At 36.5% G+C, this 19,364-nt stretch overlaps 1 protein-coding gene across 2 annotated transcripts in view; it reads left to right on the top strand.

Annotated features, from left to right (window-relative positions):
* The window catches only part of Rbcn-3A (rabconnectin-3 alpha), a 164,161-nt gene that overhangs the window by 124,544 nt on the left and 20,253 nt on the right, over window positions 1–19,364 (top strand). For both annotated transcript variants that reach the window (XM_083140900.1, XM_083140899.1), the window contains exons 43-49: window positions 1,751–1,926; window positions 2,416–2,558; window positions 3,927–4,171; window positions 6,634–6,855; window positions 9,618–9,864; window positions 15,609–15,807; window positions 17,838–18,087. In XM_083140900.1, the coding sequence (XP_082997026.1) occupies window positions 1,751–1,926; window positions 2,416–2,558; window positions 3,927–4,171; window positions 6,634–6,855; window positions 9,618–9,864; window positions 15,609–15,807; window positions 17,838–18,087 (1,482 nt within the window). The remainder of the gene's footprint in view (window positions 1–1,750; window positions 1,927–2,415; window positions 2,559–3,926; window positions 4,172–6,633; window positions 6,856–9,617; window positions 9,865–15,608; window positions 15,808–17,837; window positions 18,088–19,364) is intronic.

The following is a 19,364-nucleotide window of genomic DNA, read 5'->3' as shown; positions in this document are numbered from 1 at the left end:
GTTCGTCCCTTGTTGAGCGCCAGTATGACAATAAAAATAATACATTGTCATAACTACATTTGAAAATGGTTAGGCTAAGTCCAAAGTTCCACATTTGTGATATATCTATAATAATTTAGTCATATGATTGCTCAAAATTTTATTCATATAATGCAATGAAGTGGCTGAAATTACTATTTAAACTAATTTCATTAAATATGATGTTTAAAAAAGCCAATTCGTATATCATGACAAAATTATCAAATTGTGCAATATTCTGAATTCATATTCATAACAGTTATTTTTGACTGACAATATGAAAAAACAAATATCTTCAATCATATGTGTTCTTTCAGGCAAGCAAGATAAGTTACATTCAAATTTATAATTAAATTTATTGAAATTATGTACATTTGCATTGACATCAAGGTTTATATACAAAGGTCAACTCTTTAAAATTGTTCAATGTATAATATGATGTCATACTTGGTATTTTGTATCAACATTCAAAAAATGGTATTTGTAATCATTAGATAAGTATATTGTGATATACATAGTAAAATAGCTGTAACAGAGCAAATATGTACATTTACAACACAAACATTCAAGCTGTTAAGCACTTATGGACAAAAATATAAAACAAAAACAATTGAAGATAACTCATACTAAAAAATCTGGCTTGAACTAGTTGCTCTAATACTAGTTGTCTGTGACTTTAAAAGAATCTCAGGATGGATGGTACATAAGTAAAAATGTGACGATTGGTGAAGGTTTGATATCATTAAAAATCTGGATATTTTGAGAGATTATACTTGATAAGTTAATCTTTAATAGTTTGTTTAAACTATATAGAGACATTTTGTTGATAACAGAAGCTTGGAAATGCTTTTATAATGGAATAATCTGTAAAACGAAAAAGAAAAGATTTGGAACTGGTGTAAAGTGCCTAGTTTAATAATTGGGAACAGGAAATTATTATCTGCTGGCATCAGCATTAACTAGCTAGTAAATGAATATTGCATTATCTAAAATGAAATGTTATGAGAAATAAGACTAAGTGAGTGTAATATTTTCTGCATTTTGAATGTGAACAAGCCAAATGTGAAGTTTTGAAAATTGAAGGAAGCCATCTTGTGGACCTGATTGAGGAATCTGACATGTTGAGTGTGCTCAGATGTAGAACTGACGCATGCCCAAATATTTAGAGGAGGACTTGCTCTGCCTCGCAAGGAGACAGTAAAGAAGTGTTTTCTTCATATAAATGTTCTTTCAAATAATTGCATAATTTGATGCTATTGTAATTTTTGTTGTTTCTAGTTTTTTTTCTTTTCATTTTTATCAATATAATAATTATAAAGTTATCAGTATATGTAAATTTAAATTTCCTTTTCAACATAGCACCATAGTTACCTATTGTGCCAATACTGAGTTTAAAATATACTGACAAAGTTGTTACAGTTCGGATTCCACTTTAAACTGTAAGACCAGTCTCGATTATCCTATATGTGCATAAAGTGCATTCAAAACAAAAAACTTAAAGAAAAACTCAATACTTTTCAAGACCTATACCACCAGTACATAAGTACTGGCTCAGTTTTAATTTTTAGAAATGATGTTTATAATGAGTGCAAGGTTTTATTTTAACCTTCTGTATTTTATGATTTTCACATAACATCTTCAGGAGAAAATTGGTGTGTTTGTAGTTTTGTTTAGTTTTTGTGTAGTACATTAATAATCCATTATACAATATTCTGCATACTTTTCTCTGCAGGCAAAAACACATGACATACTACAGGCATTGATAGAACTTCAAGCTCCCCCAATGCCTGGAAAGACAAATTTCTCTGAAGTTTTTGTACTGCGAGACTTAGCAGTTGCACTCTCAGCATGCATATATCAGTCTCTCTGTGACTCGGATTCTTTCAGTGTTAAGCAGCAACAGGATGGGTAAGTAGAGCCCTATTTTTAGATTTATGGATACTCTAAGTGAACATTGTCCTGGTGACTATCAATACAATGATTCATATACATATACTCTAGTGTTGCCCTCAAAATATCTTGATTTTAGAAAATAACAGCAATGGAATTTGATATGCTAACCCAGTGAAAGCCACTTGGCAGATCTTCTTCGTCAAGGAGATGTCTCGCCACATAATAATTCAGTTTAATTTACCTGAGTATACAGGCCATTTTTGTGAGCAAAACCTATTGCATTCATCATGTTATGAATAGTGAAGGTTGCATCATTTTTGGCTATGAAGGGTTTGCCAACCTTGGTTATCTGATGGTGCTTCAGAACTATACTTTTTCCTTGATTGATTGAATTGTTTTTTTTTACTTTGCTTGATGGAATTTATGTACTTTTTTAATCAAAATATTATCTTGACACTATATAATGACTCATATATATTTTTCTGATATTTTTCTGTTTTGTAGATTTCAGAGTGCAGGGATGGAGAACTTGGCTCGGCTTAATATAGTTAGTCCAAACAGTCATCTCATAGCCGGGCAACCTAGGAGGAGGCACTATAGTAGTGATGAACCATTGCAAGTGACAACCCATCCCAGTAAATGGCCAGGTAACAGTAGCATTATTTAAAAGTAATAGTTTTTCATGTACACATTCTAGAACCAAACTATGTACAGTGGAACTCAATTTTATGCTCCTGATTTTATATTTTCTGCATTAAAAGTGTAAACTTGCTAGTCCCAATGGAACAAAGGGAGTTTTTTTTTTTAACATCTCCCTCTTTTCGAGTTCTTTGGTTCTGATGATAGGGTGTAATGGGAGGCATTTTTCATCTGGCACCTTAATTTGACTTTTGTTATTTTGGATGCTTTTCTCCCACTTTTGGCTAATTGTGATGATGATGATGAAATTGATGAAGGGACACTCGCAAAAAACACCCATGCCCAGACCAAGATTCAAACCCAGGACCCCTGATATGATAATGTGCTGTGCTAACTGCTCTGCCACAGAGATCAGCTGAGTCTGGTACGGGACCCACAGACAGTATAATCCTCTGTGGTGCTGTGTGTTCTCATGTTGCACCTTGCATGTGCGGACTACTTAGTTACAGCCTCAGATTTTCACTAGGGTATGGAAATGTTAGTCCTTTGAGAACACTGTGGTTATAGCATTTGCCTCTGTAATAGTTATAGAAAACGAGTCTGTTTTAAAATGCAGGTTTAATAATGTAGAAAGTCCCGTCCTTAACTTTCATTAAGGGGCTTGTCCACATATTAAGTAGGGATGGGCCGATATGAAATTTTGGCCGATACCGATAAAGTACCGATATAAAATTTACCGATACCAATTCTACCGATCCGATATAAAATTAGAAATGGTCCTTGAAGAACCTGAAATTTTCATTGATCTCCTTAATAAGTGTGTATTTCGTGGTGACTGCAGTGCAAAAGAAGTTGAATATTTAGACATTTACTTTTTTAGAAAGAAGGGCATGGAGATTATCCATAAAAATTACAACAAAATGGCGGAATTTTGCACTAAATTATCAGATATTTATCGATATATCGGATCGGTAAAATAATCGGTAATTTTACCAATAAACTGATACACCGATATTCCTATATCGGCCGATACCGATAGAGTACCGATTAATCGGTCCCATCCCTAATATTAAGTAATGGGCACAAATAGCCATTGTGCTGATGTGCCCATAATTTTCAAAATTAATCAATTCATTTATGCAATCAATCAATCAAGGCATGCTGTCATGCCTTGCTTCTCAAAGGACTGCTACATCATGGTGTTTAGTATGTTATAAACAGGGTAATATTGTGTTGGTGCTGTAATTAAATTCTAACAAGCTCCTGTTATTTTATACGTATATGTTTGTACATTTTCGTTGTGTCACTTGTACTCCTTGTGTAATAGTGTTAGCTGAACCCAAAAATGAAACATTTTTTTTCTGGTATTGTTGCAGGTGTTACAAATTTAAGGGCCCTACTAGCCCGAGAAAAGGATGAAGACACTCCAAGACTTAATGTATTGTTATGTGAAGTCTTTGTTTCAACGTACATGAGTCTTGTTACTTACGCATTGGCCACGTGTGACTCCCATATATTGTATCGGTTAGTGGGGCAGAAGTTCTGTGATGAAACATGGGCAAGTCTGTTTGGTGGAGGAGTGAAGAAACTGTTAAAAGTAGCTACTAGTAATACTTCACAGGTAAGCCTATTTTTGCTTAGAATTTTTTTTTTTTTTTCTGTTTGTACATGTCCTTCTGCAGGTACATACAAAAACTTCTGTGTCTGATTTTCTTGAATAACATTATTGATATGAATCAAGTTTGTTCTTGCTAAATATAAACATGTACCAAATATTGTCATCTTCCTGCAGTTGGGAGAACTAATCAAAAATTAACTATATCTTTGAAATAACTTTGAGGGCCACAAAAGAAGCTGCTAAAAGTAGCCACTTAAGAGGACAAGTTAGGGAGGGCTGTCATTGACACATTAATTTACAGTGTATCTAGAATGGACAATGGATGTACTCCTTAAGGGGAGGAGTTGACAGTTTCCCAAGGTGGTCCTCTCTGAGGCAGCTGGGGGGGGGGGGCATTGTTGCCAACTTAGCTCTTTTGGAGTTAGATCTGGCTCACATGCACTCGTTTGGCTGTGAACTGTGGCACTCACCCCCTGCACCACTATGATGCCATCATTGGCTCCGACCCACATAGTCCAACTTTTGCCATGAGTATAAATTTTGCATGTGATGTGATATTGTTATATTAGCTGCGTCATTTCTCCCCCCTTACCTCCCCAGCAACCTTTATGTAGCACCATGCCTGGGGTGAAAATAACAATATTGTTATCCAGGAATCCTTTATTTTCGATTTCATACGACCAACAATACATTATTGAGATGTGTGATGTAACCAGATCTAGACAGTGAAAACTAAGAATAATTGTCATCATTTAAAGTTAACGGTAGCAGCACCCCCACCCCCTCGACAACTAAAGTTACCCTAGGTGGCACTTTATCCTGCCTTCCTAAATCTAGCTCCTTGAAAGTCAACTTTAGCTCATTTGAGATGAAATTCAGCTTTTTTTATGCTCATCATGTTTGGCAACACTGCGAAGTAAGGAGAAAAGCATTACACTTATGGGAGCATTATTTTATTCGTTCTCTCGGGAATATCAAACATCCAATGACGTAGAAAAGTACATGGACAGAAAAAGAACGCATTGAACAATGTCTTAGTCATAGGAAAGTCGAAACTCCCATTTGATTAGCTGTAAGTTGAACTTGATTCCCCATAAGGAATACATAGGATACTGTAAATACTAATTCATCATAAGCCTTGTTTCCATGATATGAAAATTCAGTATGCTGACCAAGGCAGTAATTTAGTTTTATTATAAAACATAAACTAAACGTATCGTTTCAACCTTATAGCAAGGTCTTCTTCAGACTTCAGACCACAGAAAAGATATGCAAAGTGCTTAGGAAAGCAGGCATTAAAACTTACAGGAAGAAAGGGAGAAGCATCTTAAGAATAGCGAAGAATGCATACAAGAAAAAGGAAAACAGAGAACAGGAAGAGGAAGGGATTATGTACGAAGTGAAATGTAAAGAATGTCAGAGAGTGTGCATAGGAGAAACGAAAAAGATGCTGAAAGACAGGTTAAAACAACATAGGGATGATGTACGACTTAGAGAGAGAAATGCGATATTTATACACACGGGACACACAGGACATGACATAGAGTGGGATGAGGCTAAGCAGATAGGAAGGGAGAAGAGAATACTAGTGAGAAAATGGAAGGAGGCCAAGGAAATAGAGAAGAAAGGTGAAGAAGACACAATGAACTGGAATGGGGAACTGAAGATAAACAAAGAATGGAAGAAAGTGTTAGAAAGAGTGGAAAGGACAAGAGAGAAAGAGGAGAGACGAAGGAAGAAGAATGAAGAAAAAGGCATAAGATGAAAAGAGTCCAACCACATTCTATATGGAATTTAATATTTTAGCCTTTTAGGTGAAAGTACAGTTGACAAGGGATAGCCACTTGCTAGAATGTTCCAGAACAACTTCCTAATAGTGTGGAGGGGAGAATGTTTGTGTATATAAATCTTCCTGTTTTTGTATTTTGTTACATTTGTGCACAGTCTGAAGAAGACCTTGCTATAAGGTTGAAACGTTACGTTTAGTTTATGTTTTATTATAAAATTAAATTACTGCCTTGGTCAGCATATTGAATTTTTATGTCACCTTCAAAAAACGCTTCCACTTGCAACATGGAGAGAAATTCATACTCTCTTGAATAGTCGAGGGTTTTTTTTTTAGTAGCAGTGCCCACTCTAACAATATTGAATTAAATGCACAACTGGTGCAAACACTCTTCCCCTTAAGGCTCACCTAGACCTTTGGCTGATGCCAGGGCAGCTGTTTTCAAAATTTCCTCTCCTTTTGAAAAATTGTTATGATATGCCAAAATCTGAGAAATTACATCTGCTTAGAATTCTTTCTAGAGCATTCATTCACGTTAATTTATGTGGTTTGCTTTCGCTGTTGTCTAGATATTATTAATAGTTTGGAAGACTTACGTAGCGTGAAACTATTGAGAATATGTTTTCTATGAAGTACTGTATCCGCTATTGAATATTACGTTCCATTCTTTTGTTTTCAGTCTCAGGGTAGCACGGAGAAAGAACCAAATGAGAGCAGTGAACCAGGCACAGTATGGACTACAGTAACCAGTTTAACCAAGCAGAGAGTGAGATTGAATATGCGGTTGTTAGGCCAATTTGGCAGTCAACCAGGAACTCCTAACATGAAGGAAGACAGGCCAACTTACAGGGAACAGTTTGTACCTCCTGAAATGTCTATGGTTTCATATTTTCTAATAAAGGTAGGTTTCTAGTGGTCCGAAGGGTGAAAGTAAATTTCAAATATATTGTTGAATTATCACCGTGTAAGTAAAAGCACAGAGGATTGCATTTTCTGATCATTGACATTTGGAAATAATTTATCACTCTGATGGTAGTGTTTGTCAGACCAATAATAACACTGTTCAACAATAACTCCGTAACTTAAATGAAAGTAGTCAATTCTTATCTTCATTTTACACTGGGTGGTTAAAAATAAGGGAAAATTTGCACCAAGATAGGAAATTGCTACTTTAGGTTGGCATCAATGTACAAAATTTTGTAAAGTCAGATGTTTTCAGTTCCTAACCTCAATTGCGCTTTTGACTGGAAGTACAGTCTCCTGTACAATTTTCAGTGAACTTAAATGTTGATATTGTGGTAACATCTGTGGGAATGCGACAGTTTGAGTAGATCTAATATTTGTCTGAATAGATAAAAATGCTGTGAGGTTGTGTGTTGTCATCGGTGTTACATGATGGAAGTGTCATTTTCTTCATACAAAGAGCACAAAATACCATTCATTAGAAAATCTACTATTCCTAATCAGGGTCCAAGATAAAACCTAGGCACTGAACATTTTTTTGTATTTTTGCCAGCATTCAAAGAAATTAGATTACTGCGAAAGGACATTCAATACCCTTTGCAGTGCCCATGATTTGGAAAGAGCACATTGGCCACAAACGAGATTGCCCTTCTTCCCCTTAACTGAAATTCTAGCCTCACAATTACGAAAGTGGAATGTATTTGATGAAAATATCTCAATCAACTCGTATAAATAGAAAAAGTTTACTTCCTTCTTCACCCTTGTAGCATGGATGAACGTAGGAGCTCTTGGAATTAGTTGCAAACTTTAAGAGTGGAAAATATCTGGTGACACTTCTGCTTTTGGAAGCAATGCTCCTCCATGTCGGAAACAAAATCCCTTCAATTCCAATTCGACATACCGTGAGGAAATTTCTTAATAAAAAATAACTGGATATTTCGAAACAATGATCTTACCTGTATCTATGTATTTGCTGTATTGTTCTAAAATTTTTTTCGAATATATTGTTATGCAAGGAAATTAATGTTTTGGTATTTTTCTCAATATATTGTAGGGATGGGCCGATATGAAATTTTGGCCGATACCGATACAGTACCGATATAAAATTTACCGATACCGATAACCGATATTCTACCGATCCGATATAAAATTAGAAATGGTCCTTGAAGATCCTGAAATTTTCATTGATCTTTGCAATAAATGTGTGTTTCGAGCTGATTGCAATGCAAAAGAAGTTAAATATTTAGACATGTACTTTTTCAGAAAGTAGGGCATGGAGATTATCCATAAAAATTACAACAAAATGGCAGAATTTTGCACTAAATTATAAGATATTTATCGATATATCGGATCGGTAAAATAATCGGTAATTTTACCGACAAACCAATACACCGATATGCCTATATCGGCCGATACCAATAGAGTACAATTAATCGGTCCCATCCCTAATATATTGTTATGCAAAGAAATTAATACTTTGTTATTTATGAACCCCTATTTCTGAAAATAGAGCTATTTCCTTTTATGTTAATATTTCATCTAATTCTCTTCGAATTAATGTAAAAAACCTAAATTGAATACATTTACAAACTTTCGGTCAAAATTTGTTGCATAGTATAATTGAAATCTGAAAATAACTTGATAAGTTGACAATATATAGAGGAGAACAGAATGCTAAAGTAATCTCTCTTCCATGTTGCATTATGTCCAGAGATGTAAGCCGCAAAAGGTTTGTCTGACTGGAATCACAACCATGAATAATTATGGTGATTCCTGTTGTTTGGTTTGTCCCAGCACTGCCTCCATTGTAGGCATAATATATTGTTACAATTCTCAGACTTTTACTGCTATTTTTACATGTCATATTATGTCCCCACAATAAAGGGTTTAATATTGGCAAGTTTTACGTCACCAGTGTGAATTGCTTCCAAACTAATGCACCCATATTTTCTAAGATCAACCAATCAAATTATTTCTCATAAATAGAAACTGGATTCAGATAAAGATAGAATTAGTTAACTTATCCACTACAAATAATTTTGCTGACATTGATCGTGCAATATATATATATTTTTTTCTTGTGTAGAGCATGTAAAATTGGGTCTCCCCGATCGTCTAGTGCAAGGCTGCCACGTTACAAATCAAAGGATTCCAGGTTTATTACGTGATGGAAAGTCCATCATAGTGGTTTGTATCCCACTTTAAACTGTAGGTGCAGGCCTGATTAGCTTATCTGTGTATAAAGCAGACTTAAAATAAACTTTGTGCATGGGAAATTTTCTTTGACTTGTTAACATGCAGGTGCATTTCAATCCCTTTCTTCCAATAACTTTACTAACTTGCATACATCAATCTATTTAGGGAAGCAGGGTAATGAAAATCGCAAAATACTGATTTACAAGTAATTGCAGGTCTGTCCCAGAAGTCTGTGGAGCAATGCCATGCAAAACGGTAGAAAAGGGGAAAAAGCAAGTGGGTGGATCAAAGCAGCGCATGCTGCTACAAATGGCTGGTAGCTGCAGTCACGTTGCCCCCTCCATATAATCCCTTCCCCTCTCGTGCATTCATTTGTGGGGACTACTTGCGCAGAGTACTTGGTTTCATTCACTTGCTCCACATACTTGTGGGACAGAGTATAGCTAATTTGTGAGCAATTTACATGTAAACCTGTATTTCAATTGTGCATCTTTCTTCTGTCAGCCGCAGCTACCATCTGATACTGATTACATAGATTATGACTCAGCCGACTCGGGAGTGAGTGAGCCAGAAGAGGAGGAGGAAGATGTGTTCGAAGGCTCCATGTCAGGGAAGGATGTCGAGGAGAAAGAGAACACTGAGCATTCCAATCCAGCCAGTTACGCGTGGTGCATGCTGAGATTGGCTGTTGTGAGAGTCGTTCAGAAGCAGCTTCAGGAGTTCCTTTCAGTGGCTGGAATAGAACTTCAAGGTAGGGGTCTTTGTTCTAGAATTTTGGTATGAAATAGACATGGGATAGATTAGTTGGTATTCTGTTGCTATCGATTAATACAGGCATATCAGGTTATTAAACATATATGTAAGGTAAAGTCCCCTGTGCACTTTTGCACCATGCCATGAGGCATATAAGGGGAAGGGGGGGGGGGTAGAGCCTCATACATTCCATAAATCTCGGACATGTTGGAGATGATGTGATCAGCACCATGCTATGGCCACCTTTACCCCCCAGGGTTGTCCCCAGGTACCCATTTAATTGAGGCTGGGTGAGCCCCAGAGCCACTTTATGCAGGAAGAAAGCCAGCAAAATTCTGACAGATCACCCACCCTGGAATCAAACCCAGGTCTCCTGCATGGCAGTCAGATCCCCTTTCGACTAGGCAACTGCAGCTCCTGGTTACTGGATACCGTTTATATATTGTGTATAAAAAATATACAGTACATTGTAATTATTTCAGTTTCTAAATGTGATTTTATAGTATTATTATTTCAGACAATTTCAATTGTGCAAATCTGGAAAAGAATGGCTGCTATAAGTCAATGTATAAATCAGTGATGGGATCATTGCCGATAACAGGTTCCAATGCAGACATTTAAGTGACTGATATATGTTATTATATAATAGAAACTCATTGTCTTATCCATTATGTCAAATATAAATGTTATAAAATTTTCTGTTTTTCATATGTACTCGGAGCTTAAGAACCAGAACTGAAGAGCTACGCTACTGCATTAAATATGAACAATATGTCATCTTGTGATAACTTTCAAAAATAGAAAATTAATTATCGGAATATAATTTTTAATGTAGAATTTCTGCTGGGATGGAGCCAGTGCTGATGTATCTATACTGCTGGACAATGAAAACCGGACACTTTAATATTTGACATCTGAATTGCAATAACAGCTCGCAGGTATATTACAGAATGTTCGGCAGATCATGTAGTACCATATGCACCATTCATAGGCTCGGACTTTGTTTATGCATTTGTACTTAATTCAGTTTCTGTAACATTTAGTTAGCCCTTGTACCAGAGCTTTTATCGACCCATTGCGTTATCACAAAAAATGCAAGTGTCCGGGTTTTTTTGTCCAGCAGTATATATTGACCAATAATTTTGCAGTCTCGGAATCTTGTGGGTCAGCAAAAAATGTCACGTGTCACTTTCATGGATCCTGGAAAGTATCCAATGTGCATAATTTTCAGTATTTTGCCAACATCATGGAGAAATGGATTTTGTTATCAATTACAGCTATTATGTGAAAATATGAATGTTTTGAAGCAAAACTTGGTTATATTGATATGATATAGTTGGAATTAAAAATTAGATTTTAATATTAATGAATATTCTGAACTACTTTCAGTTTTTTAAATTTCCAAGTATCGCTGTTGGTATCAATGAGAGTATGCACATTGGGTCAAAGTGATATCAGCTTAACCCTAAGTTTTTATTAACCCCTTCCCTGTGGCAACGTTGAACATAAGTGCGACCAAAAAAAAACAATGTCTATATATAGTAGGGATGGGCAATATGAAATTTTGGCCAATACCGTTAAAGTACCGATATAACAGTTGGGCTGAAAAGTTCGTAGGCTAACATAGTAAAAAATATTTTTTGGACAAAATTCGATTTTATTATTCAATATAGTTGCCTTCGAGGGCGATACAACGATTATAGCGGTCATACAATTTTTCGATGCCATTTTTATAGTATAGGTTGGCCGCGGTGGCTCAGTCGGTAACGCGTCTGACTACCATGCTAAAGGTCCCGGGTTCGATCCCCGGCCGGTTCAAATCCGGGAACTTTTCTAACGTTGGAAGCGGCCCCGGCACCCACCCAGTGTCGAATAACATGGGTACCTGGGGGAAACCCTGGGGGGTAAAGGCGGTCAGGGGCATGATGCTGATCACATCACCCCCACTCACGACCGGATCAAGAAAGTGTGAGGCGTTACCCCCACACCCCCTATACGCCTTCATGGCGTGGTGCTATGCACAGGGGAGCACTTTTTTTTTTACCTTTACCTTTATTTTTATAGTACGATTTCTCTTTAGCCTCAAAATAGGCCTCAGTTTCAGCGATTACCTCTTCATCAGTGCTAAATTTCTTTCCAGCGAGCATTCTTTTAAGGTCTGCAAACAGGAAAAAGTCACTGGGGGCCAGATCTGGAGAATATGGTGGATGGGGAAGCAATTCGTAGTCTAATTCATATAATTTTGCCATCGTTTTCATTGATTTGTGACACGGTGCATTGTCTTGATGAAACAGCACTTTTTTCTTCTTCAAATGGGGCCGTTTTTTCGTGATTTCATCCTTTAAATGCTGCAACAACGCTATGTAATAATCGCTGTTGATGGTCTGGCCCTTTTTGAGGTAATCGATGAATATAATACCATGCGCATCCCAGAATACTGATGCCATAACCTTGCCAGCCGACTGTTGCGTCTTTCCACGCTTTGGATTCGGTTCATCACGTGCAGTCCACTCGGCTGACTGTCGATTGGACTCTGGAGTGTAGTTATGGAGCCATGTTTCATCCATTGTAATATATTGACGGAAAAATTCGTGTTTATTATGGTTGAATATCGTTAAACATTGCTCCGAATCATCAAAACGTTGTTGCTTTTGATCGATTGTGAGCACGCACGGCACCCATTTTGCACACAGCTTTCGCATGTTCAAATATTCATGCACAATATGTCCAACACGTTCCTTTGATATTTTTAAAGTCTCAGCTATCTCGATCAACTTCACTTTACGATCATTTAAAATTATATTGTGGACTTTTTTGATGTTTTCGTCGGTAACAGCCTCTTTGGGGCGTCCACTGCGTGCATCGTCTTCGATGCTCATTTCACCTCATTTAAATTTAGCAAACCACTTCTCAACGGTTGATTTTCCTGGTGCAGAGTCCGAATAATGTTTATAAAGCCAAGCCTTGGCTTCAACAGTATTTTTTTTTCGCCAAAAAGCAATGCTTTATTAACACACGAAATTCTTTTTATCCATTTTTTCACAATAACAAAAGCTGCTTCACTCACAATGCTATATCTCACGAACTAATTATCCAGCAGCTGTAAAATTTATACACGTATCTTTTGAAGGTTAGTACTAAGTAAAAATCACATGGATTTAATTCTAGTAACGCCATCTATGAGTCAGCCTACGAACTTTTCAGCCCAACTGTTAAAATTTACCGATACCGATCCGATATAAAATTAGAAATGGTCCTTGAAGAACCTGAAAGGTTCATTGACCTCCTTAATAAATTGTTTCAATGTGACTGCAGTGCAAGAGAAGTTGCATATTTAGACATTTACTTTTTTAGAAAGTAGGGTATGGAGATTATCCATAAAAATTACAACAAAACGGCAGAATTTTGCACTAATTTATCAGATATTTATTGATATATCGGATCAGTAAAATAATCGGTAATTTTACCGCTACACCGATATGCCTATATTGGCCAATACCGATAGAGTACCAATTAATCGGTCACATCCCTAATATATAGATCCAACTGCAAATTCGTGTCATCGTAAATAATACAAAAAATAACTATGAAAAGACTTGCTGCAAAATGAAGCTAAGGAAAACAATCTATATGTAGGCTCTGCTGCAAATAAACATTCCATATTAGGTAAGGTCAAAGGTAAGATTCTCCCTGCATACATCAGACTTGAAGGCACATTTAGGGTATGTGAGGGTAGGGCCCCACACCCCCACTACATATTTTCGATCTCAGACATTTTGGAGGTAATGTGATCAGCACCATGCTTCGGATGCCTTTACCCTCCAGGGTTGCCCCCAGGTACACTTTGATTTGATACTGTGTGAACCCCAGAGGCGCTTTATTCAGGGACTAGGCTGGTAAAATTCTGACCTCAGAACATCCACCCCAGGAATCGAACCCAGGTCTCCTGCATTGCAGTCAGACATCCTACCAACTACAGCATCGTGGCTCTAATTCGATATTGCAAAAAAAAAATATTTTTCCGTAGCTGACAACACATCAACAATTGATTTTTGATTGCCAATAGCCCACATAGAGTAATAATAGAACGAAAATATTGTGTCTATAAAAATGACTTGCCGCAATACAAGAACCGTTGAGTTTGAAATACCATCTATATTTAGATGCTTCACAAAAAAGGGCCAATTTTAGAATGTGTATATATAGCTTTGCTGCAGTTAATGGGTTAATTCCAAAACAGGTTGTGGCTTTAGATACGGGCTGCTTCAAAATGATGTGAACGATTTCAACTCCTTATATTTTTTTTATTTTTCGTCCAAATTAATTTAAATTTTACATGTAATTCCTAAAACTGTCCAAGTTTTTTTGATAAAATTTTGAACACAGTATCTCACAAATGTTCTATGTGAGCCCCCTTTGTTACCCTGTATACATCAATTCGGTAAACCAATTCCGCCCAGACTCATTTCAACATGTCTGCATCAACAGTTTGCACTGCAGCAGTAATGTGCTTTTTCAGTTCATCTGCAGGTAGAGGAGGTTTGTACACAATGTCCTTTAGATGTCACCACAGAAAAAAATCACAGGGGGTTAAATCTGGGGATCTTGGTGGCCAACATAGTAACTGTTGATCATTTTGAGTAGATCGCCCAATCCAGCGGTCTGGCAGTCTGTTATTAAGCTAATTTATAGTAAGAATGTGTAGGAATGTTTGTCCAGTCACAGTTTCTTCGTGAAAGAAGTACGGACCGTACACTTTGGTAGATGAAATGGCGCAAAACACATTAGTCTTCGGTGAATCACGCACAACTTCAGCGATTTGACGAGGATTCTCAAGACCCCCAGATGCGAACATTTTGCTTGTTCACTCTTCCTGTAACATGGAACGTAGCCTCATCTCTGAAACAAAGTTTGTCAATAAAATCATCATCACCACTGCATAACTCTAGAAATGACTGACAAAAATTTTTGCAGGACGTGTGATCATTAGGTGTTAAATGTTGTAACAACTGCACTCGATAGGGATACATCTTTAAACTCCTACACACTACGTGCCAAACAGTTTCTCGAGGCATTGTTAGCTCTTGACTCACTTTCCTTGTAGACTTTTGGGGGCTGCGTTGTAAAGTAGCTCGAACTCTCTCGACATCTGCCTCAGACGTGGACGGTCTACCGGACGATTTTCCTTTGCAAATGCATCCCGTTGTCTTGAATTAATCATACTACTTAAGTATGGAGTTCTTGGATGGTGGTTCTTTACGAAATTTTGTACGAAACTCGCGCTGAACACTAACAACAGACCGACAAACGTGAAACTGTAGGACGTAAAAAGCTTTCTCGGCACCTCAGGCAGCCATCTTGGAACTTATCACCCTGCAACCTAGTGGAGAAATTTGGAACTACTACGACCATTGCAAACAAAACTCGAGGATATGGTTGAAAGTATTTACATAGAACTTTAATTTTTGATAAAGTTTTATCGCTCCTGGAACAGATTCATATCGTTCAAACCATTTTGAAGCACGCTGTATTGTATGGGCTCTATCACTTCTCTAGTACAAATACTGTGATTTTATATTCTCTCTCAATAAGGAACCTGGAATTTCACACATTAACGTAAAATGTACCTGATTTTTACATTTCCTGCTTGACACACTTAGCCACAGGCCCCTGAAGAACTGCATTCAATTGATAATTTTTCTATTGCCTGCTTCAATAAATGATAATTTTATTCTTTTACAGAACTGCCTGTATGTAGTCCTTTAATCCATGCTGTACTTAGAGTCGTGGAACGATGGCAGGAAATGCTCAAGGAAGATCTTGATCTTAGAGGTCCAGCACCATCAACCTTTATACCAGGTTGTTTTGTAGAATCGGCAACATCTGGTCCTGCTATTCACAAATATCGTTGCCTGCTGGAGAAGTACAATACGCCTTTTCAGTAAGTATCATGATTGTTTGTCTGCCCTTTTACAGTGCACAGTAAAGGATGTGATAATTAAGGGGTAGTCTTTACATATTTTATACATATGTAGTAAAATATGGGCTGAACTAACTAACTAACTCTCTAGCCTTCTTAAACCCGAAGGTTCATGGCTGCAGCAAAACAGGCCTTCCATCTGTCCCTATCTTGAGCAAGATCTATATACTCTTTTCCATCCCTACCAATTTCCTTTAGGTCTATCTCAATGTTGTCCCTCCATCTTCATCTTGGCCTTCCTACAGGTCTCTTACCATCAGGTTTCCCAACAAGAATCCTGTAAACTCCTCTGTCCAAAATATGGACTGTAATATTTTAAATTCGTTAAACCGAATAATTAATTTTTATAGTGCCTGTAAATGCCTATTTTGTGCAATATTGTCCAAAATGCCTATTTTGATATTATTTGTTACTCCTGCCCTTTTCGACAACTTGAGATTTTAGTATGCTGCAGAAGGTAATGTCTTCTTTATGTTGAAATGAAAAGGTGACAATTTCCAGATGGCAACGTGTGTAATTCTGGATATTCCAATTTCTCTTTATCAGGTTAGCTAGTTGGTGGCTTCAACAATGCAGTGCCAATCGGATGTATTTCCATGTTTTAAATGTATGAAAATGAAAATTGAGTATTTAATGCACATTCTGTTTTCTCTGTGCAAATAACTGTGAAAGTGACAACAACAAAAGAATGAAATTATAAGTTGATATTTACTGCCTATTTTGATTGCTTATTGATTTTATAATGCCTATTTAAGCACCTGTATTCATAATTTGTGTGCCTATTTGCCTGCCAATTTGGTGGTTTTTAGTATGTATAAATCCACTCCCTAGTATTAATTTACTAAATTTTGAAATTAAGAAAAATGCATACACAGGATAGTGTAGTATAGAAATTGATAATGCATTAGAAATATTGAGATGATTTTAAAAGATGCAAAAATTTCATTATATCTAGCTACATTATATTAGAAAGTTAGAACTTTGTCTTGTGTTACTAAGTTGCATTTCACATAGCTAAAAGTTGTGAATGTGCTGCTAGAATAGAAATATTAATTTTAGATAATAAGTGTAGTTTTTAAATCAAATTTGATATTTTAATTACCATCATAACACCATATTACTGCTTTTGAAACCAAAATGTAGTCAGTTTTTATGTCAAACTTTTAATGTTTCATGTATATCTAACAATATGTAGAGGCATGCATAGTTTGTTTTTACCAAACAAATGTGAAATAACACAGTGTAATGTTCATTTTTCATGCTTTGGGAAGGTGTGCGGTGCATTTTCCAACCATGTTTTTGTCACGAAATGATGCAAAATTAAATGCAAAATAAACTTTTAAACATGAAATTTAAATTGAAGATTAGGCACACACAGGAGATGTACTACGTAGAAATTTTCAGTGAAAAATGCAGACTCGACCAGGACTTGAACCCGGGTCTCTGGCATATCATTTTTTTCGCTGAAAATGTCTATGTTAGTACATCTCCTGTGTGTGCCTAATCTTCAATTATTAACATCTCTATACTGGGAGGAACCAGGCAATGTCGAAGTCGACTGTGTTCAAAGGCAATAGATCCCATTGCGGTAGCACAGGCAGAAACGATTCCACACAGGTAAAACAGCGAAAGCGAAGAATCAGGCGATGCCAGGCCGGCTCGGTAGCTCAGCAGTTAGAGCAATGGCACAGTATGCCACAGACAAAAATTCTATGAAATGTTGAGTTTATTTCCAAGTTATCCTGTGCATTATGCAATCATGGAAAACGAGTAATTCTGCTGAAAATATTTGAGAAGCAAAAATGGGCTCCTTTACACTGGAATAAACTTAATACTCTGGTAACTACCTAAATATGCTATTAGGTTATACCATTGTAATACTGAAATGCCATTGTATATACGATTATTGATAACCAGTTATTGTACCAAAATCTTGATCTCTTATTTGCCATAAATATGTGACTAACAATATTGCATTTTTGTGTGTGTAGAATTCGGCAACGTTCTTGTGCCCCTGTTCGTCGCCTGTGGAATTACCTAGTTCATCAGGAGTTTGTGCAGGACATCTTTATTCGGTACGTTTTCGGAAAGAAACGCTCCATGTCTTCTGTACTGGATGGTAGCTTTGGTCTTGGAAATGGAGAACCAGCTGCTCAAGACACCGGTGGCACATCTTTGCCAGATCCAGTGAAAATAATACATAAGGAACAAGACTCCATTACATCTTTCTGTTTAAATCAGGTAAGCATAGTTTGTAGATGTGGTTTTGATTTTTGTTATCTAGCGTCGCTTTTCTGCCAGTTTTAGCAAATCACAACGAAGATTGTGAGTGTTAATACGTATGATGAAATTAATAAAAGGACACACAGAAACAACCATGCTCAGGCAACGATTCAAACCTGGGACCCCTGGCATTGTAGCACACAGTGCTAACCACTCTGCCACGAAGGCTGGCATCATAGTGTGTAGATTAATGTGTCAATTTCTTTCATACAAGATAAGGTTAATTGTCATCAAAATACTTTGCAGTTGTCACTAATTGCTACAGAAATTATCACGAAACAAATTTTAAAAAATAAAGATATGTCGCACCATCTGTTGTAGGTTTTGCTTCTCTGCATTTTGATTGATTGACTGGCTACTTTTGGCTAATTGCAAAGATGAGGATGAATAATGATAAGATGAAACTGAGAACACCCATGCTCAGGCTAGGATTTAAACCTGGACCACAGAGGTTGGCTTTTCCACTTTGGTTTGACACTACACATGTATATGGTAATCTTTAATCAGATTACATTGGTATTGGCTAATTTAGGCATTGTATCAGTTTGTTGGAAAAATTGCTAATGTTTTTACTGATTCAATATTTGTATACTTGCTAGTAATTTAGTGCAAAGTTCTACAATTTTGTGTTACTGTATTTGTATGGGTGTGAACTTATAACTCATAGCTGTAGTTTTTAAAAGTAAATATTGAAATATACAGTTTCTTTTTCAAAACAAGACCTGTTGCAATGACCTAGTTACAAATATTATTCATGTTTTCAAGGGACATTTGCCATTTTATATTGGTATTTTTTTTTGTTTTTTTAGCCAAAATTTCCCCATTCCAATTAACATTGATTTTGATTTGATTTTGTTTATTTAGCATCGCTTTTCTGCCACTTTTGGCTAATCTTAGTGATGAGGATGAGTGATGATTTTTATGAAGGGATGCTCACAAAGAACACCCAAGCCCAGACTGGGGTTCAAACATGGGATCTCTGGCATTTTAGCACACACTGCTAATCACTCCACCAGGAAGATCAGTCCTATTATGCAGTTGTATTATTATTTTATAGCTTGAGGAAGATAAGTGTGTTTATGTGGTGTAAACATATGATGTGAATGTACGAAACATGCCACCAAAAGGATATATTTGTGTCTGTATATCTTTTGTGTTCTATGTGTAATGCATGCTTTTCTCCAGATATATTTCACACAGTTATTTATTATTTCCTCTAATGTTTATTCTCGGTA

Source organism: Lepisma saccharinum, chromosome 19 (assembly GCF_977018435.1).
Source record: "Lepisma saccharinum chromosome 19, izLepSacc3.1, whole genome shotgun sequence".
Classification (NCBI taxonomy): Eukaryota; Metazoa; Arthropoda; class Insecta; order Zygentoma; family Lepismatidae; genus Lepisma; species Lepisma saccharinum.
This window is presented reverse-complemented; position numbering and strand designations above follow the sequence as displayed.